This window comes from Furipterus horrens, unplaced genomic scaffold, assembly GCF_987537825.1.
Source record: "Furipterus horrens unplaced genomic scaffold, mFurHor1.1.pri manual_scaffold_6, whole genome shotgun sequence".
Lineage (NCBI taxonomy): Eukaryota > Metazoa > Chordata > Mammalia > Chiroptera > Furipteridae > Furipterus > Furipterus horrens.
The window spans coordinates 3,111,257-3,137,102 of NW_028327176.1; the positions used below are offsets into that span (position 1 = coordinate 3,111,257).

At 56.5% G+C, this 25,846-nt stretch overlaps 1 protein-coding gene across 2 annotated transcripts in view; it reads right to left on the minus strand.

Annotated features, from left to right (window-relative positions):
• The window catches only part of MBOAT2 (membrane bound glycerophospholipid O-acyltransferase 2), a 65,437-nt gene continuing 39,591 nt past the window's right edge, over positions 1-25,846 (minus strand). Inside the window, exons 4-13 of one of the 2 annotated variants that reach the window (XM_090280882.1) lie at positions 22,365-22,460; positions 13,985-14,040; positions 12,817-12,871; positions 9,652-9,835; positions 8,153-8,345; positions 7,731-7,834; positions 5,337-5,401; positions 3,955-4,087; positions 2,010-2,161; positions 1-774 (exon numbers count right to left, since the gene is read on the minus strand). In XM_090280882.1, coding sequence (XP_090137008.1) covers positions 549-774; positions 2,010-2,161; positions 3,955-4,087; positions 5,337-5,401; positions 7,731-7,834; positions 8,153-8,345; positions 9,652-9,835; positions 12,817-12,871; positions 13,985-14,040; positions 22,365-22,460 — 1,264 coding nt within the window. In that variant the 3' untranslated portion in view covers positions 1-548. The remainder of the gene's footprint in view (positions 775-2,009; positions 2,162-3,954; positions 4,088-5,336; positions 5,402-7,730; positions 7,835-8,152; positions 8,346-9,651; positions 9,836-12,816; positions 12,872-13,984; positions 14,041-22,364; positions 22,461-25,846) is intronic. The other variant, XM_090280883.1, reaches the window with a different exon arrangement.

Below are 25,846 nucleotides of genomic sequence, written 5' to 3' on the forward strand. Positions count from 1 at the left end.
TTCAAATACTGAGATGTTTATTGCATTTTTAAACTATCCACCATCTTAAATATCCTGTTTTGAATCTCCCCAGAATTCCTTCATAGCATAAAACATCAAATATTGAAACAGTCCTCACAAGATCACACTCGAAAATGCCACTTAGGAGCAATAGTTTAGGAAACAGAGGTTTAAGGCAAGACCGTCATTTGGAAAAGTTCATTTCTCTCCGTCACCCAGACCGACATGATCCTTGTCCACTTCTTCAGCGCCTCGGGGCACACGACGGACAGTCAGCCACAGGCCCCCCCGGGACCCTGAGGCCGGCCGTGTGCTGAGGTCCCAGCCCGCTGAAATCACGGAATTATTCTGTATAAGGCGTGGCCCACGGGGACAGGGCAGGGGTGGGCTTGTCCACTCCTCGTCCGGTCGGAGCACAGGCGAGTCCTATCGACAACTGTCTGATTCCCCCCAGCTTCCTCTCTTTCCAAACAAACCCAAACCCTTGAGAAGGTGCTAAGATTGGTTTCTGTTAACTCACAAAAAACAGCCACTGAGTGTCTTCCCCATCATTGCTTTAATGATGACTGTCTGGAGGCTGTTTCTTGATTCTGATTGCAAACACTGTTTGTTACGGAAAAACTCTTCTGTCCCAAAGAATTCTCTGTCTCATCGAACTGTTTGGACGGTGACAGCTGCACGTTTTCATGTGTGTTCTTTCCTCTTGGAGTTTTTTTCACAGGTAACACCAGTAACACTAAGATACCAGCGATGTGAAGGCAGTAATACCAGGAGCTAAAAGGAAAAAACACTTCATTAAAGTTTAACAGTCCTTAATAACGACACTGCCATCAAAATGCCCCACGCCCCCCCACGATGTGTCTATTTACTGCGTTATTCTCTTACCCACCCCCCTCCCCCGAGATGAAACTCCACAGCGTGTTTCCGTGGGTGTGTATGAAGTTCTGGATAAGCCCTGGCCGATTGTAAGCATGGGACTTGTTATCATGTTACATTCCTTTGTAAGGTCAGAAGGCCACGGCTCACTAGACAGAGACAAAAAGGCCCTTATGAGGAGCTGCCAAGATCTGCAAGTAATCTCACCAACACGCAGAACCAAATACCGAGCAAAAAAGCAATGCAGGGACAGCCGAGGTCTCGGCTGCTCTGGGGTGTCCTCCTTACTGGCCCTCATTCAGTGACACGTACGCTAATGAAGTAACAGGTAAGCGGTGCTGCTTCTTGCTGGTTACCGTCACGAAACAGAGAAATGCCACATTATTAAACTATTATTAGAAATTTCATTCCTCAAATTAAATATAAGCCTAATATGACCTAAGATGCCTCTACGGCTGTAATTTCAAGTGAGTGGAGCAAAAATACTGGGTGAAAATTCAACCAACAGCTCGCTCCATCCCATTAAAGAATGTAACAGTTTCATTACAATGGCATTTTCGCAGGAGTTACTGAGCATCTTCCTGGGTGATTGCTGTCATATTCAGCTCAACCGCGTCTGACCCCACATTCTGCTGCTGTCATTCTCAATGCTCACATAATGAAGAATGTGTGAAAGAATGAAGATTTTGATCTCAAACGTCACTAATATGGGGGAAACAGAGGAGTCAGATAAAATATGAAATTCAGACAATAATTTCCATATGATAGAGGTAACGAGGCACCGCTGAAGCAGGAGACAGAGTGAAACAGAAACCGGTAAATGAAATGTACTAATTTATGTTCTTTTGATCAGGGAAATTAAGAGAAGTAATAACGCCCCGTAAAGAAAGCCACGCTTTCTGGTGAGGCCTCTGAGAGGCTGGTTAGCCGGCTGATACGTCTGAGGCCCAAGTGGCGAAACCCCTCTGTAAAGAACCCGCAGACCCCCCGTCTTCAGACCAGAAAGTACCTGGTAACGCACTTAGCTGCGGGAAAGGCGGCGCTAGGACGGTTTCTCCCCGGCGCCCGGCAGCGAGGAGCCGCCGCCGAGAGCCGCAGCCGGGCCCCTGCCAGCGCAGGCGGGGGACGCTCACCTGTAGAACGTGAAGGACGGCTCCACCGAGAGCAGCACAAAGGGCACGACGGTGTAGCTCACTGCCACCTGCGTGACCACCCACGTGACAGCGTCGTACAAGCACTTCAGCTGGGGCGATCCGAGGAAATAATGTCTGAAGTTACTTCTCATCTGAAGAGAGAAACAAAAACAGCTGCTCCTCTTGAAGGCTGCTCACGAAAGCACACTGCCTGTCGGGGCCTCGGACGCGGGGGGACTGCCCTCGGCCGCGCCGCTGGGGTCTCACAGGGCGGCGCCCCCCGGGCGGCGGGTCCATAACAAATACATGTATGGGGACGACTACGAAGAGCGCGTGCGGGAGCACACGGGACACACGTGTGAGTCTGGGAAAGGCACAGAGGAGGCTTCGCCACTTTTCCGTAGATTTGAAGTTGACTTAAAATTAAAAATTTCATAAAAGTTAAAAATAACATCGCCCCGAGCTCCTTAAGGCCATTTTCCATCTGCTCATCGTGCTAACGGTGTTCGCCCCGGTGACGCCCCAACGAGAGGCCTCTTCTCCGCCCTCCGCGCTGGCGGCAGACGGACCCCACCCCGGGCGCTGCTGAGACAGGCGACAGCTACGCCCGCTGTTTCCGCGTCAGCGCGAGCTGGGAAGGGCTTCTCCAAAAACGCAGTTTTCTACCGGCCGCCGCTTCAATGCTTTCAGCCTCTAGAGCGCTTCAGTGGTGAAACGGGGAAACCTCACCAGACATTCTTTTCTCCGTTCTGTCGCCTTCGCCGCTTCTCCTGTCCACTAGGGGCACCGGTGAGACGTGGCCCCGCGACGGAACCCCACGTGAGTCCGTGTGAGGGCCAGGGCTGCGTGGCAAGTGGCGCTCCCGCAGAGCCCGGCCCTCGCTGCCCCGCTCCCCGCGGCTCCCACGCTGTCCCCTGTGTCACCAACGGCAACTGCACCCTGAGCCCCGGCTCTCGGGGTTCCATGCCCGAGACTGCAGACCCCACCTGGCTCCCTGACGTGCGGACAGGAGGAGGACGGGGCTTTTGCCCACCTGGCGTCTTCTCTCTCCTGCTCCTGCCCTGCTTCTCCCAGCCTGCCCTTCACCTCTGCAGACTGTCCCTTACTCATGCACACGTGGCCTTTCTGCCTCAGCCACATGTGCCTGTCGTGCCCAAACCTAGTTCTGCTGATGCCACTTCCGTGCCTACAATGTCCTTTTCTCCCTCCACTGCACTCACTATTGGAAGAACTTGCATCTTTCAAAGCCCATCACCAACCACGCTTTCCTCGTGAGGTCCCCTCTAGGAAACGAGGCCAAAGGGACTTCTTCCGCCTCCAAACACCTAAGATACTACCTATTAAGCCCACAGAATCTATCGTGTGGGCCTGGGGGCCATGTACACACATGCCCGTGCCCCTAACGAGACCACAAACCACCTGCAGGTACAGCCCTTAGGCTTAGTTAATCCTTCCTGATGTTTCTCTCCCACACTCCATGGTACCGCCCCCGCGAGGACAGCAGTATCTGCTGGTTTGGTGAATGAAGCCACCCTACCTGGACGTGACAGGTAAGATTGCCCCAACACCGCTTTCGTCACGGCTCTGCCTCTGATTGACTTTCAGGGACTTACACTGAAGAGCCCCTCTTCTCTCCCCACCCCTGTCACCAACCTGTTTGCTCAACTGTTGCCCAGGATGTTACTCCAGGCCCCAACCAAGCAAATGTTCTCAAGAGCCGCGCCCCGCTTCGCACGGTGTCTGTCCCCTGGGACCGCCGCCCACCTTGCCTAGGCCTGGGCGGACCCCGCTCCTCACCTAAGCCAGGACTCAAAGGTCACAGCTCTCAGGAGACGCTCCTAAAATAAACCCACCGGACTGATCGTCTACATAACTCAGCCCTCAGCTCTCCTTAAAAAAACCCTGACGACAAGGAGCAGCGCGTGGGGCCGCCGCTGGTACTTACAGCTCGCGCCGCCAGCGTCATCAGCACCCCGGTCAGGAACGTCAGGTAGTAGCCCGGGTACACCCCGTGCCAGATGGCAGACAGGACGAACGTCTGGATGGTGGGGCTCACGGTGGCTCGCTCGTAACACACCCTGGAACAGGGGAAGGCGGCCCGCGTGAGCATGTGATGAGCCATACAAAGCCCACGGCAGCTCGGTTATTGCCGAGGGGACTCTGCGGACCCAGGAGACAGTCCCAGCTGCCTCAGGCCGCAACGTCGTCTGTGAGCTCAGGGACGCGACAGCTGCTGAGGGTTGAGTTTAGAAAAATAAATGAAGCCCCATCTTCTCACTGGTCTATGTAACAGCTAAATGACCATCGCTGGTGTTGGGGAGTCTCTACCAGTTACCCCCAAAGACCTGCAGCTGCGAAGAAAGCTATTTTTATTTTACACTGCTTTATTATTTTCGTTAGTGACCTGAAGGCCTTTCAGCTGGTCTCCTACACTACTCTTCCCGGCAGGGAGGCCGTGCTGAGCCTACAGCTGTCCTGTAACAGCCGGAGGACTCGGGGGACAATAAGGTTTCCCTAAGGCATCACGTTTAAAATCTGACAACCACACCACTAACACAGCAGATGAGCTGCTGGCAGCAGCCACGGGGAGCCTGCAGGGCAATGGGGTGACAACACCCTGGGACAGGGGTGTCGCCCCGGCCCAAGCCAAGGACTGGACAAAGGAGGCCCCAGGGCCAATGATGACAGGGACATGACGCGCGCCCCCTGGGACAGCGAGGCGGCTCCGCTGGCCGTTTCTGAGCAATTTCCCGACTTGGTCTCCCGGGACGGCCCCTGCGCCTGGCTGCCTGCCCCTCCCGGTGCCCCCGCGGCAGCTCCTGCCAGTCGTCCACGTCGGGGCGCGTCCCCACGCCCTGCCCCCACGCCCTGCTCCCTCTCTCCTCTTCTCGCCACAGGGAAGAGCGCGTGCAGCCCTTCCTGCCGTGTCGTGAATGAGACCAGGCTCTGCAGAGGCCGGGCCTTTCCCACTCGCCTCTGTGTCCTGCGCTAACGGTCACGACCCGCTGAGCTGAGCTACGTCACAGCTGGCCGTGCCCTGGAGACCCAGCGCACAGGGGCCGTGGCAGCGCGGTCACCGGCGTGCCGGCCGCGTCCCCAGTGAGCGAGGGCCGGGGGCACTGGGCTGGCCTCGGCAGAGGCTCCCGGGCTGGCGGCAGCTGCCTTCATGACCCGGCCTTGGAGGGCGCAAGCGGTGTTTCCTGGTGGGCACCAAGGCCACCGTGTCACTCATCACATGCTAATTTAAGCATGACTCTGAACTCGGGGAAGCCCGACCTAATTATGAGCTGCCAAGGTCGGCTGAAGGTTGTTCGCGAAGGAACGTACCGTTTAAGCCAAAGAGCTGTCTGAATGTTCCAGTTATCAAGAAACATCTTGAAACTTGTTGACATCTGAAAAACAAAGGAACGTTTCTCTTTGCCCAACAAAATAATGAAGTTTTAAATATAAGTAATAATGCTTTATTGTGCTGAAAATAAATTAACTTGACAATGATGGCGGACTAGGGAGCTCTCCCCGGAAAGGTGCTTTGCTAATAAGGCCGCGTCCTGCCCTCCCAGGAGCCTGTTTGCCAGGGGCACCTCCACGGGGGGAACAGTTACCTCCCTTTTCTCGTGCCTGGTACCATTTACAGGGGGGCTCATGGGACCGCCCCACGACCACTCCTGACCAGGGGGCCCGTGGCTCTTCCGCGGGGGCTGGACGTCCGCAAGCCACACGTGCTCAGGCCCCCAGCTGCCGAGCCCACCCTGTACCCCCCTTGTCCACGTCCTGGGGGCCGTCCTTTTCCCTTTCACTCGCCCACCTGGCAGGGTCCTAACCCCAGGCCAACCGCAGTGCTCAGAGCACCTGGCCGCTGGGTGCAGAAGGCCACACAACCTTCGAGACGACTGTCATCCGCTCCTGGCTCCCGACTCCCGCGGGCCCTCAACCTACCGACACGCCCTGTCCCCCCGGACGGTTCATTCCCCTCTGCTCGAAAACGGCCACTGCACTGAACCGTCCGACACCGTCTGTATTTGGTAAGTCAAACCGGGTAAACGTCAGCCACTTCGCAGGGCCCATCGGACCCTGCAGGAGCTGCCCGCTCTCGCGTCTCCGCCCCTCACCGCGGGGCCTGGGTCCCTGCCACAGACACGACAGAAGCCATCCGACGCCACCATCTCACGGTTCCAGCTGCACGTGCAGCTGCGCGCAGTCTCAGCCCTTCCTCCCAAGCCGACTTTGCAGAGCGGAAGCGGTCCCTCCTCCGCAGGGTCCCCTGCCTGCCTGTCCTCTGCGCCACGCCCCCCGCCGTCTCGGGGACCCCTCGTAGCAGTAGGTCTGTCTCCCTCGTCGGACACACTCCTGGTGGTAAACATGCTTCGATCGCTCCACTTTCACACAAACTAAACTCCTTCAATCACCCGTCCCTTGGGTGTCACTGCGTCTCCCTCCTCCTTCCCTTTATGGCTCAGAGCCCCCTGAGAGGTGCACGGTCTGGCCCTCACGCCTAGTCCTCCCTCGAAACCGTTACCAAAGTCACCCAACTCCACGTCACTGGAGCTGGCGGCACTTGTAGGTCCCTGTCTTAGCGGACACCTCAGCAGGCGTTCGACACTGAGGCCCAGGCCCGCCGCGGAAACCAACGCCACCTTTTTCCTTCACGTTTCCTTGGGCCCCGCCTTCTCGACAGGGGCGATCCGACCCCACGGGGGCTGAAAACCGGTCCTTGGGAAGCCAAAAACCTTGCTCTTTTCATGTCTGAAGCACACACAGCCACACACACATACAGGGCATAAGTGGATACACTGTGCATCTGTGATACACAAGTTTCCTTGGGGGTTTGATAAAAAGGCTCAGAGGGCTCCTTACGGCACAATAATGAACGAAAGGTCAGAAACGCTGCCATATCTTCACCACAATTATCCACTCTTCCCTTCCCCTCTCCACTGTTATCACTGACATTAAGAGCATTTCACAGTAAAATGCAAGACATCTTACTTCACCTGTGTATTGTCCAGATTTCTGCCCTTTATATACAGAAGGACCTTTTAAAAACCATGATCAGATACAACAAAATTAGCAATAACCTCTCAGCCTCGACCAGTGCCCATTTTGTATTCAAATGTCCCTGTTTAAACACGCGCCTCAGTTTCTTCAGCGGCGAGGACCCAGGCACCAGCCCCGGAAGGCACAGTTCACACGTGCGTCTGGCCTATAACCCGACCCAACGCTCCGGCTCTCTCCACACGCCCTTGGGGGTGCGCCTGACCAGCCTCCGCCCCAGCCCCCTGGCCACCACGCCCTACACCGGGAGCCGGCGAGAAGGACCCGCCCCCAGGCCGATGGCTCCCCTCTTCCTGGGGGGCCCCGATCATCTCCCTCCTATCAGCCAGCTGACGACACCGTCCCTTCAGGACCCGTGGGCGTAGGAGGCAGACCCCCGCCCTGCAACGATGTGCACACCTGACACCCGCCTGATCGTCACCTGTCGCTCTGCATCCCTCGAACCAGCCCCAGATCAAAGCCCCACGGGAGTCCGGGGCGTCCCTGTCTTTGTCCCTGGGTCCCCGGGGCCTGGCACACGGTTAGCAACCAGTCAACACTGGTTCAACAGCAGGATGAGCAGGATTATTAAAAATCCTTCAGTTCCACCCTTGGGCGTTACATCATAGCCCGTGACAGTGAACGGTGGCACTTCAGGGGCAGACAGGAACCCACGCTCAGAAACTTACTAACCTCTATCTGCTGAATCCTCAGATTGGAAATTAAGTCCCAACGCGCGTCTCCGTCCTTGTCATACCCTCTGAAACCGAAGCCGGCAGCATTGTTAATAGCGTCAGCTGTGGTAAACGGAGTGAAACAGAGAAGGACCAATAAGCTAGGTAACGACCTAGCATCTTTCCCCAGAATGGGTGTGTTATCACATACGCGTATACGACCTTTATTCTCGCTTTAACCTAGTACACTTGGCCTAGATCCAGTTTTCAGGCTACCCTAACACTTTTCAGGATAGATCCTCACGTTTTGGGCATGAGCTCTGAGGTCTGCTGCTCCTCCATCGGTGACCCTGGTTTTCCTCACTGGTCCACAACTAGATGCCCTCAGGAGGGCGCGCTCGCAGCTGTATACAGGGCAAGACACGGTCCCGGGTTACTCACCTAACGTCCACGCAAAGTAGTATTTGGGTCTGGCAGCCAACAGAGACGCGTACAGGTAGATGACCTTTGTCGGCCACGAGGCTGTGGCCCGGAAGTGCTCGTCGATGTTGTGCTCCACCGGGAAAGAGCCCGAGACGGTCAGGTGGACCATCAAGGACAGGCCACAGACCAGGAGCTTCTGAACCACCGCCGCCTGGAAGAGGGAGACAGGCCTTCGTGCGCTCCGCCCACCCGCCTGTCCATCCCTCCCTTCACTCGCGTGTAGCCGTGAGGCCGGCGGTCGGCCTGGGGACACAGGCGGTCAAGGGAGAGATCTGAGCGAGCCCAAGTCGGAAATGCACCCCGGGGGGGTGGGGGGGTGGGGAGAGAAGGAGGATAAGTAAGGGAAGGGTCAGGTCAAGGAACGTGTATGAATGACTCATGGACATGGACAACCGGGAGGGATATGATTGTGGAGAAGGGATGGGCTGGGAGGGGGGAGCAATGGGGGAAAAATGGGACAACTGTAATTGAATAACAAAAAATAAAATTAAAAAAAAAAAAAAAAGGAAATGCACCCCGGGACAACCCGGAACTCTTCAGTGAGCACGCAGGATGAGACGGAAGCGCCTTTTCGGTCTCAGCACCGTGAGCCACACGGCAGAAGAGCGGGCAGAGCTCTTACTGACAAACACACAGCCCGTGGCCCCCCTCTGTCTACGACAGCCTGGAGAGGAGGCTGGTCCTGCGCCCCAAGCCCACGTCCTGGAGAGGCACCCGTGCCGTCTCACAGGCTTTTGGGTTAACCTTCCTGTGAGGCCTTCAGGTTCTCCCAGGCCGACCTCGCAGACACCGTGCCACACAAAGCCCCCCGGCCGCGCCCGACGAGGCCGCACCTGGGCGGTCCCAGGCGCCCCGGAGCTCAGAGGGAGCGGGGACGGCTCAGGGGGCGGCCCGGCGGCTGGGGTGCGCCCTCCTGTCCTCCCACGGCAGCCGCAGCCTCTGCGTCCGCCTCCCCGTCTGCTAAGCGGGGGGATCAGAGCGCAGGCTCAGAAGCCCCCCACGCGCGCTGGGGACTGCGAGGGCCCGTACGGCAGCGCCCGGCACGGGGGAGTGTTAGCTGCTGTCTTTCTGCTGCTGGGATCGGAAAAGGTTTTATGAAAAAGGTGCTATTTGAAGTAGGCCTTAAAGGAGGAGGAAGATCTCAGCAGGCGAGGAGGAGGGGAGGAGAACGCAGGAAGAGAGAACACCTGGAATTTGCTGGAACACAAAGTCTAGGTAGGAAAAGCCTGGAAGATCAGAGCTACAAAGCCTGACTCTCAGGAAGGACCCCGCCCGGCCCAGGTCCCCGATTGCCCGTCGTTGTTCTGTCCCGACGGTGCATCTCCTGAGCATCACTGCTAGGTACTTACTACAAGTCGTCTCGATTGCAAAACATTCTAAAGAAACAGGTGGGCAGGTTCAAACCCGAAAGCACAGGCGTCTTTACGGGACCAGGACGACCGCGCCCTTGTGCTTACGCTGGGGGATGGCTCCGCCCTGGCACAGCGCGCCTCCTCTTTGCCGTTTCCGCCCGCCTGCGCCCCGTGGTAGGCTCTGCCCTCGATGAAGGCGATGTAGTCCTTGTAGGAGCAGAGCGGGCCGGCCAGGATGCCCATGAAGTTACAGTTGTAGCTGAGGTACTCCAGGAGGCTCGGCATGCGCCTGCGAGGACAGGACAGCGGCGCGTGAGGGCACGCAGAACCGTTCGGGAGGCTGAACGGCAACGGCCACCTTCTCCTCGCTGCTCCTGCCATCTCCAGAGCAAAACAAGCTTCCCTTCCCCTTCGCACCCACACAGGAAAGGCCTGGGAAGGTCAGGGCGGCCCTGACAAAGCGGCACCCCCCCAGGTCTCCGGGAGCGCACGGAGGCCTTCTGCGGAACTCCTCCCGCGGGACCGGACCCGGCCAGACAAGGGGCAGCACCGCCTCCTCCCCGTCGGTCGCGCGCGCGTTTCACGAACGCGTGTGCACCCGCCAGGAGCTCGCACGCACCAGCGGGCACAGACTGGACGCCGGGAGGGCCTGCCCTCACAGGGCTTACACGACACTTGCAGAAAACGTCAGAAAAAATGTAATACGTCCAGGGACGCTAAGCACTCCAAAGAAAAGGGGCTATTTTACTGCAGAGGCAGGAAGCCGGAGGAGGCCTCTCCGAGACGGCGACGTGGAGCAGAGAAGGAAGCGAGAAGGAGCCACGTGCAAACCCCGGGCCGGGGCTCCTGGCAGGGGGACCAGCGCGGGCAAACCTCTGGGGCGGGGCACGCGCAGCAGGGAGGCCGGGGGGGCAGGAGCAGACTGAGCCGGGCAAAGAAGGGGGCTGTCTCACGAGCCGCGGTGGGAACTTGGGGTTTGATTCTGAATGTGAAAACAGCGGCAGTGGGCTGTGTGGACGGGGCAGGGGCGGAGCACGACCCGGCGGGAGGCCCAGAGCGGCGGCACCTGCACACGTGCCCTCAGCGCCGCGTGGGGTCTGCGGATGGACTGCGCGTGCGGTGGGAGCGGGAGAGGGAGTCGGGGGTCTCACAGCGCGTTTGATGCAACTGCTGTGAGGTCAGTCCAAAGGGCACAGGACATCTGACGGCTACCGAGCACCTCGTTCTCAGGCAGGCAGCCAGGTGGAAACTGGTTATAACACAGGGGCCTGTGTGGACTAGCTGCGTTATCATGTAAACGAATTAGGAGTGGAGGTTTTTAATTTTTAAAACAAGCCCCACTCGTCAGGTGTGCTGGGCACTGATGCCAACCACCCCGGGCGGAAGCGCGACCCCGGGGCCCAGCGCGCAGGCCTCTGGGACACGCCACCAGCCTCCTTCCTCCCTGATGCCAGAAGCTGTCTCCTAAAGACACAGCAACATGCTGTGCGGCCAAGAGAGGGGGTCAGGACCCCTCGGACACGCACCCTTATAAAAAACGCTGAGAGAAGACAGCGCCTCCGGGCCGCCGGGCGCCGCCTGCGTCCCCACTTAAGCAGAGTCCTCCCTAGGTTTCCTCCGAGTCATTTTTCTGTATTTCACAGTGTTCTGAGCCGTCAGCGCTTTCTCTGGAGGGCCCCCGGCCGGTGAGGGCTGTGGCGTCCGTCCGCGCTGCCACGCATGCTCTGCCCCTGTGGCTGCGGGCGCGCCCTGCGACCGGCCGGCCGTGGGCAGGACAAAGGGCCCCTTGTGCCGTGACAACAGAGCTCCGTTTCCAGGGCCAGTTATTTCAAGACTGAAAACAACGCCCGCGCACCCAAGCGCAGCTCGGTCTCACCAAGTTAAACTATGTATCAGCCTCTGCAAGGCCGGGAGATAACTCTGAACCACGGAACTGGCTGGAGCCACTTCTGGCTCAGCTGTCACATCGAGCGACAAGTCGCTGTAGGGCCTGCAGCAGGCAACTATGCTATCTGCCGTTAAAATGAGAACCAGGTATAATTCACATACTTACTTATGACATTAAGTGAAAGGTTCAGTCCTTCGCTCATTTATTTGATAGCAGCTATGTGTTGTCCCGGGTTAGGGCCTCTCAACCTCAGCATTACTGACATTTCGTCACGATAACCCTGTTGCGGGGACCGTCCTGTGCACGCAGCATCCCTGGGTCCTACTCATTAGGTGCCAGCAGCACCGCCACCCCCCAGACACTGTCCCAACGCTCAGTAGGTGGTGAGGACGGAATGACACACAAGACGGGGCTCTGTCCCCATGGGGCTTACGCGTGGGTGGGGACAGGAGCAGTGGAAATGAGTGTCCCCGTCAGCCAGCCACACACGTCAGGAAGGAAAAGAGCAGGCCAGGGGCCGGAGCGATGCAGGACGGACGGAGTGTCCTGACGGGCGGGCGAGAGGTCCGTGCGGCTAGGGGGACCGAGTGAGGGGCAGCGGCAGCTACGGCTCCTCCCGGGGCTAAGGCGCGCTGGTCAGAAGTTTCTCAGTCTATCGTCGGCTCTCAAAGGAGCCACCGGAGGGTCTGTGTCAGGGGAAGGGGTGAGCTACGTCAGTGTGCACTCAGAGGGTCTCTGCCTGCAGCACAGGGAGGAGGGGCAGGAGAGGAGGTGGCTGGGGAGCCAAGACAGCAGAGGACATGGCAAAGGACGCCGGGCAGAGGACGCCGGGCAGGGGCGGGGTCTCCGCGGGAACAGTGAGAGCTCAGCCGGGTTCAGAGAGGGGCACATGTCAAGGTCAGATTAGAGACCGATCTCACAGAAACCATTACCGGGACTTGCTGAAGTGCGTCTGCAGTAAGAAACAGGGTTTGCCTGGGTTTTTGCACTAAGTCCCTAGGAACAAATGGCGCCGTAATTTTAACTGGTGTAACAAATTCAAAATGCATCCCATGAGCAAGACTGGGTGTCTTCCCACTCCGCTTTCTTCTGCTGTTCGGACGGTGCAGAGCAGACGCTGCCCAGGTCTGGGTGCTTGCCCGGGGGCTGTGTGACAGACAGAGATGTACACTGTGCGCCAGTAGAGGCAGGCGCTCTGGGAGCCCCAGCAGGGACGCCCCGCCAGGGCGAGCAGGACTTGGTGGTGGGGACTGTGCAGGGGATGAGGGCTCGGCTTCCATGAAGGCAGTTCCTCCACAGCGACCATGAGCCTCGGCCACGTGAGCACAGGGTCCCCGCAGAGGCAGGGCGGACCCGGCGGGCCGCAGCTGAAAGACACGTACCTCACAGCTAAACACCTCTGCGACGGGGTCAGCTCCTCCTCCTTCCGAAACATCCCTGAGAAAGAAGGACAGGCACTCTGTCAGCTGTGACTTCCCCAAAGAATCGCGCTCGTCCCATGCACACGGGCGTCACTTTCTCCTTTGACGTTCACGCTATAATCCCAATGCTGCTGTCACCGTCCAGAGTGACCGGCTCTTTCCTCGCACATTGCAGCCCTAGCTCTACCGTGTCACGGGACCGTGGTGGGGCTCAGCCCACCCGGCATGCCCTGCCCGCCCGGCTCTGTGTAAGACAGACAGCACACGCCAGAGAGCGGACCCGACTCTTCCTTAGAGGAAATGATCATTAAGGTAAGAAATCCCCCAAAGCAAGCATGCCTAGTGGCCCATGCTCTGACTGTGAAAGGGCCTTAGCATGTTTCTACGATGCATGACACACACGAGCAACATCAGCACCATGGGAGGGGTCACGTCCACCCCCGACAGGACCCTGACCCGCAAGACCTGTGCTCTCTCCCGTCTCCACCCCTTTACCTTCCCCCCAAACGGTGACAGCGTTATGACTACACATCAGCTTCCTGGATCCTAAACCTGATTTAAAGACCAAAGGAGGATGAAGCCAAAATGCAATCCACACATTTAAAAACAGCTGCAGGTCTTGCCCAGCAGAGGACACAGGACAGCGATACACACAGGGCTGAACCCAGCTGAGAAGCTGAAACCCACCATTCGCCGGAGAGGTAAAATGTGAACCCATAAATCCTCATACTAACAACATACGTGTGTGTGTGCGTATAAGGGAGAGAGGGCAGGGGGGAAACATTCTAATTTTAATAAAAATGTAACACAGAGGTGAAGTAGGAATTAATAGAACTTTATTTACACCAAATATCTATTTCCTTTATATTCTAAATTGCCACTAACGTGGGTCATATGACTGAACCACACTATTTTACTTTGTTTTTGTCACTAAATTGAACGCAAAATTAAGATAAAATATTGAAGAAAATCGAACACTTTGCAGAGTTCAATATTTATCGTCCCCTGCCTTACATCCATCCCCTTCCTTCCTCTGATAAAGAGCAGAAGGTTATGGTGTTATCTTAAGCAAAAGATTAACTGAATATGTTCTCTTTCAGTGATGAAAAGTTCATTTCTAAATTCTTACCGTCATGAATTTCATAAGCCAAACTAGTGATCTTCTGGGTAATTATCATCATTGGGCTGTAACAAAATAAAAAATAGGTTAAAAGAGTATAATTAAAGTAACAGTTATGATGTAGGAAAAACAGTTTAGTCTGTTCATACAATGACAAAATCCTGAAATGATTTAGCATAAAAAAGACCTCCAGGGGATTCAAAGAGCGCACAGGGGCTGCTGTGGGGGGCGGGGGGTACAGGAGCAGAAAGGAGGCCCCCGGTCCTGCCTCACGAGCCTCACTGGGCCCGGTCCAGGGCGGACAGAGGGGACAGGACTGAGAAGGCCTCAGAGCCACACACACACACACACACACACACACACACACACAAACACACACACACCCTGCTCTGGCTCCCACTTTCTCAGACACCTGCAGCCTTCTGCCTCAGGGCTGTGCCTTAAGTCGGGAAGGACGGGCAATACTGAAGGAGGCTGCTAGGAAATGCGGACCAAAGTGGGGGGTGGGGGAGAAAAAGGACCTAGGGCCACTTCCCTATTCTGGGAGCCGGGGACCCCGGGGGGCAATGGCCTGTTAAAGACGCACCCCACTACCAGAGACAGCCCCTAAAGCACACAAACCAGGGCCCACCCTCAAGAAAAGAAGACTTTAAAATCATGTTACCAGTCATTAGCATTATTTTTCTATATTTTATAATCTCTCACTGAATGGAGAACTCCGAGAGGGAAGGACTTTACACGCACACAAGAGAACGACCGGGATGCGTGTCTACCCTTCATTACAGTAGCCTACAGACAGACACACGTGCCAAAGGATGCCGAGCCACGAGCTCTTTATTTCTGCCTTTGGGGTTCCAACGGGGCCTGGGGGAGAATGCGTGTGCGGTCAGCCCTGCACCCCGGGAAGGAGCAGTTGCGTGGGTGGGGGGCTCGGACCCCGGCCGGCCCAGCGGGGGCACCAGGCTGGTCACTGTGCCCCGCCACCTGCCCGAGGCACCAGCGTCTTTAAGCCCTTGCAGGACATTTCTCCCACCCAGACCCACTGAGACGTCTGGTCCCTGCCAAAAAGTCCCTGAAACGCGGTACTTGAGGTTCGGCTCTAGGACCTGACGTCACTACCGGCCAGGCGACAGGGGCACGAGGGTCAGCGCTGACCACACAGCCGCAACACCACTGCTGGCCCTCCAACGCGTGATTGGTCCTGTGCAGCAGGAGACGGAACCGTGGGGGCTGTCGAACCGGGGCCGCTTCCTAAGTGTGGCCGCTTCCAACAGGACCGCAGGTCCCCTAACCCCCTGAACAGGCAGCGAGAAGAGGTGGCTCTTCAGTGCCCGCCACACCATCAAGGGTCTATGGGAAACGTCCATTCCCCTGCAACGAGGGGCGCAGGCCAGGACCCCAAGGACGGACAGCTCAGTCTCTAAAGGCGCGGCCCCATGAAACCCTGCTGGAGGACGGAGGACGTTCGCTCTGAAACTGCAGCTGGGAAGGGGGGACGCGCCTCCCGGCCCTTGGGGCAGCCGCCCTGCTCACACCATTCCCGCTCAGGACACCGCCTCAGCCCCGCGTCCTGGGATGCCCTGAACTCCCGGCCGCCGGGCAGCTTTGCCAGGTACTTGACATGCCTGTGAGGGCCACAGAAATGCCCTGTGACTCCCGTTGCCCTGGGGGAAGAGTCCCTTTCTTCTCTGCCTAAACCCCTTCACTGTTTGGTCACCAGTGAATGACGAAGTACCCTGCGGTCCTCAATTCTAATCCCCGTGTCGCCCTGAAACAGCTGGTAAAATCAGTATGAACTTCATCTCACGGCCCTGGTGACGTGCTGTGCCGTGGGGCGGGGCAAAAGCAGGCGCACAGTCGCCCGTGTGGGTAACAAGGCAGCAATGAAAAACCAACCACCGAGAAGCAGCCCCGCGTCCCGTGTGCGGGTGATGTAGGCCTCCTGCTGCCCCGCCAACCAGCCTGGGCTTCCCGAGTGTGTGCCCCGCCCACGAGCACACAGCCAGCCTTCACCCCCATGTCTGTCCACTGCCTCCGGGGAGCCCACTCCCGCGGCCGCTCCGCTCACCAGAGGACAGTGGTGGTTTTCACCACGGAGTCCCCGGCGCCTGGCGCAGGGCCTGGCATGAGATCTGTGCTCAATAAATATCTTTCAAACACCCAATAAACCGAGTCTCCTACGTGTCAAGGCCCATTATTCCTTCTGGACGTTGCTCTACACCCCCCCCCCCATCTCATCCGAGCAGGAAAGCACTTACGACGCTGTTTTGTAAGGACCTGTTTGCCTTCCGGTCACCACGGAAGTCATGAGTTACCGAACAGCAGGCCTGTGCCCAGCTGACCTTTGCCCCCAGCACCTGGCACACGCACAGCCTGCAGAAGCATCCCACCAGCCTTTGCTTCCCTTGCTGCTCATCACTAGCCCTCAACGCTCCCTTTGGTTTTAAATGAGCGGCAGTTCCGCCGCCTCTGGTCCCACCTGTGTCTGTGGGGGGGAGAGGCAGGAGGGGACAGCGGGGGCCGGGGCAGGGACTGTGACAGTAAACCACAGAAGACCGCGTCACCAGGGAGAGACTAGCAAGGTAGCGTTCAGCAAGGGACAGGACGATTCACGAGAGCTCAGAGCAGTAAATCAGCGGGGAACAGACAGGCCGGCCCATCCCAGGCACACACACACGCAGGACCAGGGGACAGGACGGCGAAGGGGAAGGCAGGGCAATCCTCCGCCCACGGGAGAGAACGCTTCCCAGCGAGAACAAAGGCACTGGGTCAAGGAGGCTGCTCTTCAGAGCACATTTGTTCACAAACACCCGTCCCGGTGACAGAGAGAACGCACGTTTATTTCCCTGACAACTTTACTGACACTAACTGAGTTTGGGTCTGGCGAGGCCTCCACCAGTTAATCACGTCCAGGTCCCAGGACGTCCGAGACACATTTATGTGAATCAGAAAGAGCCTGCGTCTCCCTGCGGGGCAGGGGAGGAGGGGAAGCAGATGGCGTCAGAACCTCGTCCGGTGAGGCCAGGGCCCTGACAGAGCCGCGGCCCCATCCACGTGGCGGCATGACGGCCACGTGCAAGCACAGGGCTCCCCGCCGCCGGCACTCTGGTAGGCACATGGGGAAACATGGGTCCAGCTGTTCAAAGTAAATACTTCCACTAATGAAATAGTTTCAGGTAATATAAAAAAATACCCACCCGATAGAAAAACCCGAAAGTAGACTCTAGGCTTCTTGAAATTTCAAAAAAAAAAAGGATGCAAAAGTTAAACATTTATGTGCCTTCATTTTCTCTACAAATAACAATAAAAACAGGATTTAAGTTCTACCACACGGTAAACCTCAACTGCAGGGAAACATCAGTAGAGAATGAATTTTTAAAAAATCACTTTCCTCACAGTTCCATTATCTCACTGCTAAGCTCTGACAGCTGTGTGCTCATTCTGCAAAGCAGGCACAACACCCACTAGGTAGATAAAAGGTCAGCTTCCCACCAGGGCCCAAGTTACGTGATGACCGAGGAGACTGCTGATTATCAACTCTGTCATCTCAAAGTCTACAGTACTCTTTCCTCCACAAACAACAAACCCCATTGAAGCCAAATAAACACCACCGACCTGACTCCAAACGAATATGCAGTGAGAGATCATGGGAAAATCCACGAATACACACGCAGTGAGAGATCATGGGAAAGGCCACAAACACACATGTAGTGAGGAATCATGGGAAAGGCCATGAACACACATGCAGCGAGAGATCATGGAACAGGCCACAAGTACACATGCAGTGAGAGATCATGGGAGAGGCCATGAACACACATGCAGTGAGAGATCATGGGAGAGGCCACGAACACACATGCAGCGAGAGATCATGGGAAAGGCCATGAGTACACATGCAGCGAGGGATCATAGGAAAGGCCACGAACACGCACGCAGTGAGGGATCATGGGAGAGGCTACGAACATGCACGCAGTGAGGAATCATGGGAGAGGCCACGAACACACATGCAGCGAGAGATCATGGGAAAGGCCATGAGTACACATGCAGTGAGGGATCATGGGAGAGGCCACGAACACGCACGCAGTGAGGGATCATGGGAAAGGCCCGGCTCCCACGCCACACCCACGCATTCACGCGCTTTACTTCCTCGTTGGGAACGGCGCACCCGGGGCTGGGGGCTCAGCCGCCGGCACCAGCTCTCATGCCCGGCTCTCCCGGCATCTCAGTGAGACACAGAAAACAGACACGTTAGCCGGTCGGTCCGCGGGCGCCCGGTGCGGCCCAGAGCGGAGCGGCGGAGGCAGTGCGGGGACGCGGGTGAGGGGCAGGGGCACACAGCCAGCTCTGCCAGGCGCCGCGGGCTGCTGAGGGCCCGGCAGAACGAGGGGGCAGGCGTGGGGTGAATGCCAGGGTCTGGTGAGCGGCAGCCCCACCCAGAGGCGACAGGGGCGCGGAGAGCTCCGGTCAGCGAGCGAGCCCCGTGCGGGTCGGGGGCGAGAACGTCCCAGGAGGGGAGCAGAGCCCACGCCAGAGGCCTCGGCAGCCGCGCGCAGCAGGGGCGCGAGCAGGGCGGGGACAGGAGGCGGGGACCGGGAGCAGGGTCCGGCCCCGTGGGCTTCCGCAGGCCGCCGTGCGGGCGCGCGGGGGGCTGGGACAGGCAGGCAGGAGGGCACGGGGACAGCCCAGGCCGTCGGTCTCAGGGCAGTCTGGCCGCCTCCTGCAGGCCAAGCCAGGTCAAGCCAAGGGACCGCGGCCTCGCTGCGGACTGTGGGGCTGGCGCCGAGGCTCCTGACCGGGGCAGCTGCCTGGGAGCAGGGACATGGGGGGTGGGGGGGGCTGGGGATGGGGATGCAGCCCGGCGGGGGGCGGGGGGCAGGCACCCAGCCTCGGCGGTTCACCGCGAGACGCTGTCAGGCAGCTGAGTGGGGACGTGGGGCGCAGGACCTGAATGTGCGTCAGAAAACCACCCCTAAATCCTGACCCCGCCGCCCATCGGCTGCGGAAGCCCGGAAACTGGCTATTTCGTTTTCCGTCCCCAAGTTACCCAGAAAGTAGGGACGAGCGTGCCACCGCACGGATTAGATAAAAGCAGCGTGACGGACCCCTGGCCCGTATCCGAGACACAGTGGCGGTTTGACGAGACCTTCACTTGACAAAGGCTGGGACCGCGGCGAAGCCAGGGCGCTGACCCGTCGCGACGACCCCTGTAAAGAGCTGTCCCTGGAGCAGCTTCCTCTCCAAACAGGAGACCAGCAGGACTGTGCGCACCCGCGTGCGAAGAGCCGAGGGGGCGCCCCGGAGACCCGGGTAGAGAGACGGGTGAGAGACAGCGGCGGACAGGGCACCTCCCGCAGGGGCCGCACCCCCGGGCTGGCAGGGTGTCCCGGCAGTGACCAGGGCGGACGAGGGGCAGAGCACAAAGACGTGAACACGGGCCCGTCCGCGGCGCAGCGGCCGCCGGGAGAGGAAAGGGGGGCGCCGGGAGGCGGGCAGGGCGCGCTCCACGGAGGGCCTTGAAGGCCAGCTGCCCACGTTCTAGTCTTGAGAAAACACCGCACATTTCTCATAAAAATCATTACGCCGCCCCGCTAGGTGACCGGGCCTGACATCAGGGGAAAAGGCTCGGGTGGGTGGGGACGGACAGAGCGGACCGTGGAAGAGACCCACGCCTGCCGGCTCTGGGCAGCCGGCACTGCGCTGGGAGCAGCTAACCGGAGTGTTCCCTCCTACCAAAGGCAGGTCAAGGAGTTGGAAGACTGCCACAGGATGAAACAGGATCAACGGAACGCCACGCCTTAGCAGCTGAATAATTCACGTCAACCTTACCTCCATCACAGTTACTGGGCGCAGCCGGGGAGAACGAGGGGGCAGCGGGGCCTCCTGGGACCCGTCCGAGGGCACAGAGCCGTCCCCACTCCGACTCTGGCCTGGCAGTCACAGCTGCAGTCCCCACGGCTGCCCCCCTGCAGGGGACATGACTGTCACCTCCGAGAGCCCACGCTCAGCGTAGCTCAGCTGAACGCACACCCAGGAGCAACCGTGAATGAAATATTTACTGAGCACCTGATGCTATCTGGTTAGCTTTAAATACATTCTTGATCTGAATGGAAAATTACGTCACGTGGACCTTCTTGGTGGATCCCTTAAGCCACCCCTCGGGTACCACGGAAACCAACCCCTTCCGGCCAGAACTCATTCTCTTCACACCAGAAACGGCTCCCGCATCCGCCCACACGCCACGCACCTGCACGGGAGGCGAGCATCTGCCTCCGTGGTGTGTCTGAAGCCAGTGACGGCGCGGCCCGCTGGTCGTCACCCCGCCGCCCCTGCACTGTCCGGTCCGGTCACCCCGGCCCCCGTGGCCTGTCTGTTCCCGCGTCAGTCCCGGTGCGGTGACCTGCTGCTGCTTACAAACGGCGTGTCTCACACCGAGGCGCTGCTGCTCTCGGGCACCTCAGCCTGCCAGCACCCCTCTGAGCCCTGGCCCGACCTGCGCGCGCGGACAGGCCACCGTCTTCACGACGCTGATTGCCGTCTGCGGACGCAGGGCCCCCGCCCCCAGCCAGTCTTTCATGCCCCACAGTCAGGTGTGATCGTGTCCCGCACGGAGGCCCCATACGTTTCTTCTTACGTGTATTTCTAGGTATTTCCCAGTTTTTATCGCTTTGGAAACGAGGATGCTGTCTCTGGTATATTTTCTAACCGATCGCCGCCGCCCTGGAGGAGAGGCAGGGAGGTGTGGTGTGCGTCTCTTCGGTCTAGCTTCTGAAAGCTAACCACCTCGGGAGCTTTCCAGCCTTTCTGCAAAAACAAGCTTCCGCTGACCGGGTCTCCCTCACCTACGCGGCATCTCAAAGGGATGCTGAAGCCCCCCACATATTAATTTCATGCCTCTCTGTGCTAAGCATTAAGAAGAATGTGATGGACAAGCCTGGTACGGTCACTGTTCTCAGGAAAATTAAATTCTCTAGCTGATTTGATTCTTTTAAATATACACAACCAGTCCCTCCTTTCGTCGGGACGACGACGACAGGTGAGCTGGGTTACTTCTGCAAGTTCAGTAAGATTTCCGTGGGGGCGCCATACACGTGCGGACCCTGCTCCTCAGCCCATCCTCTGCAAGTCCCTACTGTCCTTCGCTAGGTCCCCAGCACCCACTCTCCACTTCTGAGTCCCAGGAGGGTTTCTCAATTCTATTCGACGTATTGCTAATCTGACTACCTAGTTTTCTTAGTGTATTTAATCGGTTTTGCTTCGCCTTGGTTTTGCTCTTTTGAATGCAATCTCCTTTCATCCAAGTTTATTTTAAAAATCTGTTTAAGAAAAGTAAAATCCATTTTAATTTCATTAAGGAGGAAAAGAAACTTCATCTTGTAAAATGCTCTGGCTTCACAGCAGTGATTTTCTCCTAAGCTCATACACCTGTGGTCCATTTCTACTGCGGAACAATTTTTTTTTCCATAGACACCATGATTTGTTTTGTTTCTTTTTTTCCACTTTATCCTTAAATTGGATTTTCTGATCACTGAGTATCCTGTCCGGATAACTCGGACTGACTTGAAAGCAGGTCCGCTGCATCTTGTTCAACAGAGAAAGTGGCCAGGCTGACGGAGAGAACAGAGAGCTCTCTCTTCCACCTCCCGCCTGGTACCAAGGGGTCAGAAGACGCCCCTTTACAAAGACAGGGAAGGGCTAGTTCTCAAGGACTCGGACTGTGAGCATCTCCTGACAGGCATGCCCTCGGCTCTGTTACCGGCAGAGAACCACAGAGGGACTAAACCCCTCCCCGGGAAGGAACAAAGGCCAGAGTTCTGTGCACCACCCAGCAGAATACAGGTGTAGGAATGGAGAACATTCCGTGGAAGTGAAATGCAAAGAAGCAGATACCCGTTCCTGGGTCTTCTCTAGGAAACTCAGACTGCCGCAGCGAGCCCAGGGACCTCTGGTCCAACGAGAGCCCCGTGGGTGCAGCGAGGCAGGAACAGAAGCTGCCGAATGGCCGCACCAAAGGGACTCAGAGAGCAAAGGAAGGAAGAAAGGGCGGCAGAGATGCGGGCCAGGGGCCGACGGGCAGCAGCTGCGGACGATGGCAGCAATCACTGACAGAATCAGAAAACGCTTTCGATCCGAGGACGTCACATGACAAATTCAATTGCTATGCATTAAGAATACTTTAAGTCGATTTAACAGGATAGGTTATTTGTATGGCTTATATAACACTATAAAACACCACTTGACAGGAAGAAAATTTCTAAATCCATAAAGGACTTTCCACCTAAAATGTTTAGTACTAGCTTTTCATTTGAATTACTAAATGCAACTTAATTTTGTCCTTTAAGCAACATGTTAGGATAGAAAAAAACAGGCTACTAAATCAAAGGTTTCATCTTACCCTGAAAAATCAGCAGAATATTGTCCATAATCAAAGATATAGACTCTAGTAATTTGGCACACTATGAGGTATCCCAAAGCAAACACAAAACAATATCTGGAAAACAAAAATAAGCTAGATTAGTGAAAATAAAAAATTCATTTTGTTAAAGATTACATTTAAGTAACTTATTAACGGTTTGATAGGGTTCAAAGCTTCTTCAATAAATTACAAGGACTCTTCACTAGTTTCAGCTTCAGTGGACTTGAACTTGGTACCATCTCCGATGGTGAATGCGTTCAGTTAGTGTCGTCATCACGTTTTCCTTCTGAGAGGCCTCCACACACCAACCTCTGCCTCTGAGAGGCACACGCACGAGCATAAAACTGAGTACTGATATTTGTTCTATTTATTTTTCCTTCTTTCTAGAAAATAAAATTTAACACAAAATATACATTAAACAAATTCTTACTAGGATTTCTTAAACGCGTCCTCGACCATCTGCAAGTGCATGTCCTTCGTGTGCATCGGCTGTGCGTTTACTCACATTTTTAGGCATGAAAATTTACCGACTTTCAGTCTTAAAATGCTTGGAAGAGAGTTATAATAATTACAATATAGCGTGGGGGAAATAATTTACATGTCAATAGAAGAGACATAGACCCAGAAACAGATTCTAGAATATTTAACGTTGCATAAAGTGAAGGCTGCAATGCAAATTAACAAGAATGGATTACCACCTGATTAGCTAAAACCTGGATGGGGGAAAAAGGGTGCTACTCCTTCATCTACACAATCTACACAGATTAAAGCATTATATATATAATATAAAACCAAAACATGGAGAACCTGTGGGTAAATACTTAAATGTGTGCCAATAGGGGCAGTCACTTTCTAAAAAAAATAAAATATATAAAATAAAATAAAATACATAAAATAAATATAAAATATATATAAAATAAATATTAAAATATATACAAGAAATAAATATATAAATACACACACACACACACACACACACACGAAGAAATGAATAGAAAAAAAAAACATTTGGTCAAGGTAAAATCTTAAACTTTCCATGTAGGCAATTCAGGTGGATTAATGAATGTCCTTTCAAACTTTAGACAAACAGGTAATTCTGATCTCTTTGCGCACTCCTGAGCAAAGGGAAAGGGAGGAAAGCGTCCTAACGCAGACATTTTACAAAGTTACCACGCCCTGATAGCTGCATCTGATGAAATAGCACATGCGCATACTTACACGCAGTGGGGACGTATCAAACTGAAAATAACCCTAAGAACCGTGCGGCAGATCGCTCTTTCCCGACGCGGCAGCCCGTTTCCCAGCCCGCGGGCCCTTCTACAGCTGCGTCGCCCCTCTCCCCCACCAACAGGAAGCCTGCTTTCCTACCCACCCTGCACCCGGCTGGCCCTCTAACTGCGCTGACCCGCGGGCGGTGGCAGAGGTCACACGTCGCCACGTCCAAGCGCAGCCCATGATGCGCCCGGCAGTGTCTACTTCTGGCCTCCTGGAAGCTGGGCGTCAGGAAGGTGTGACTCTCCTGAGCCGGCCCTCCCCCACACAGGGTTCCAGAGGATGCGACAGGAAGGGAGGAGGGACGGAGGGAGGCGGGGAGAGAGGCGCCTAGCAGCGCCCAGGCCCTGAGTGAAGAGGCGGACGGCACGTGGAGGAGGGGTGTCGACCCAGATGCACCTTTGCCTGAACCCCTGACCCACAAGAGAGTACGGAGAACGATGCACCGGGCTGTTTAGGTCCCTACGTTCGCGTGCGGCGACATGATCAGAACAGAGACTGGTGAGTGAAATGAAGGTGCCGTCGAAACAAAAGCGGGAACCGCAGCCCTGGCGTCGGGGCGGGGAGACGGGCGGTGGCGGCAGGCCTGTGGGACGTTGTCAGTGGTGACTCAGGGCCCTGAGGGAACTGTCACTGGAGGCCTGAGAGAGGGCAGCCCACGGCACGCAGTGGCAGAAACTGGGCAGCACTGCTGCCTGCCCTCACAGGGAAAACAGACACTATTTCTAATAAAGTGGAACTGGTTTCTTTTACCGGCATGTGGCCAACCGTGGACAGAGAGAGGAACTAAGAAAGAAAAGCATTAAGCTGAATTTGGAAAGAACAAAAGGGTTTGGGACGTCTTCCCAGCCAGCAGAATATTCTTAAAGTAATAGAGGTAAATACGGAGTCAAGGTTACTGATGATGCCTCAGAGAGATGCACGCACACCCCTTCATCGAGCGTCTCAGACTAAGACGCGGATTTCTAAGTCGGGAGGCCCTGCCTCTGAGACCCCCTCTGCAGACAAGAGTCCGTGTGAGACCCCCATGGGTGCGACCCTGCAGCCCTTTCAGACCAAGGGAAAGAGAAACTGTCAAGAGCCCCATGGGCGTGGTTTCCGTCTGACGCACGACATTTCTCATTAGATACACAGGGAGCCCACACTGTTTTTACGGGAGGTACGTGAAGTTGGACTGAAAGGGAGAGAGTCTGAAATAAAGAGAGACCTCTAGGTCCCCGACGACGTCCTGGTATGGCGAGCCGAGAAAGCTATTCCACGGCAACACTGGGCCATCTCCTGTGAAGAAGGGAAGACAGCTTTGGGTACGGAGCCGAGAGCCACCGAGAGCCACGTGCGGGGACGAGGTCTGGGCCCTGACCCAGGAAATGCACCAGGGGGCCGGATTTCACGGCCGCTGCGGCCCAGGGGCTGTTCTCACAGGACTGTCGCCCGCCGCTGCCCCCCACTGCTCCCCACTGCCCCCCGCCGTGTGCTGGGTACGTGAGGGACCAGAGCCTGCCTCTCTGGTTCCCTGGTCCCCAGAGGGAGGAGGACTGTACTTGAGGGGCCGCACACGAAGCCTCACTCACAGGAGACCTGGCCGAGCTCACAGTGAGAGGTCTCGAGCCGGGTGTCGTGTAGAGGTAAGATTTGGGGGACCTTGGGAGAAAAGTGAGTATATTTTGAAGGAGGAAGAAACATGAGCCGTGGGGGGACAGACCACCTCCAAAGGCGCCACCCCAATAGCACCCTCTGTGGCACGTGCAGCTCCTACAACAAAGCTGGACTGTAACCCTCCTCCCTGAGCCTGGACCGGTCCGTCCCTAGGACACAGGGAGCAGGACTTCCGGAACCATCAGGGCTCGGCCATGAGAAGTCCTGCAGCCCCCGCCGGGTTTCTGAACGCTTGTCCTCGACGCGCTGCCTCTGAGCGCAGCCCACAGGGAGGGGCGACGCGTGAGTGCCCCCGGGACCGATCCCGGCTGCTCTCCCAGCCAACGGCCAACACCGACAGCCTCCGGACACGGAAACGACCTTGGCTGTCGGTCAGACTCAGCCGGCTGCAGTCCCAGCCGGCACTTGCGGGCCAGCACGCCACAGCCTAAGCCAGACGTGTCCAGCTGAGTCTAGTCGGCAGACAGAACCATAAAAAACAGTAACAGGTTGTTATGCCACTGAGTTTGGGGCGGTCTGTCATGCTGCAAAAG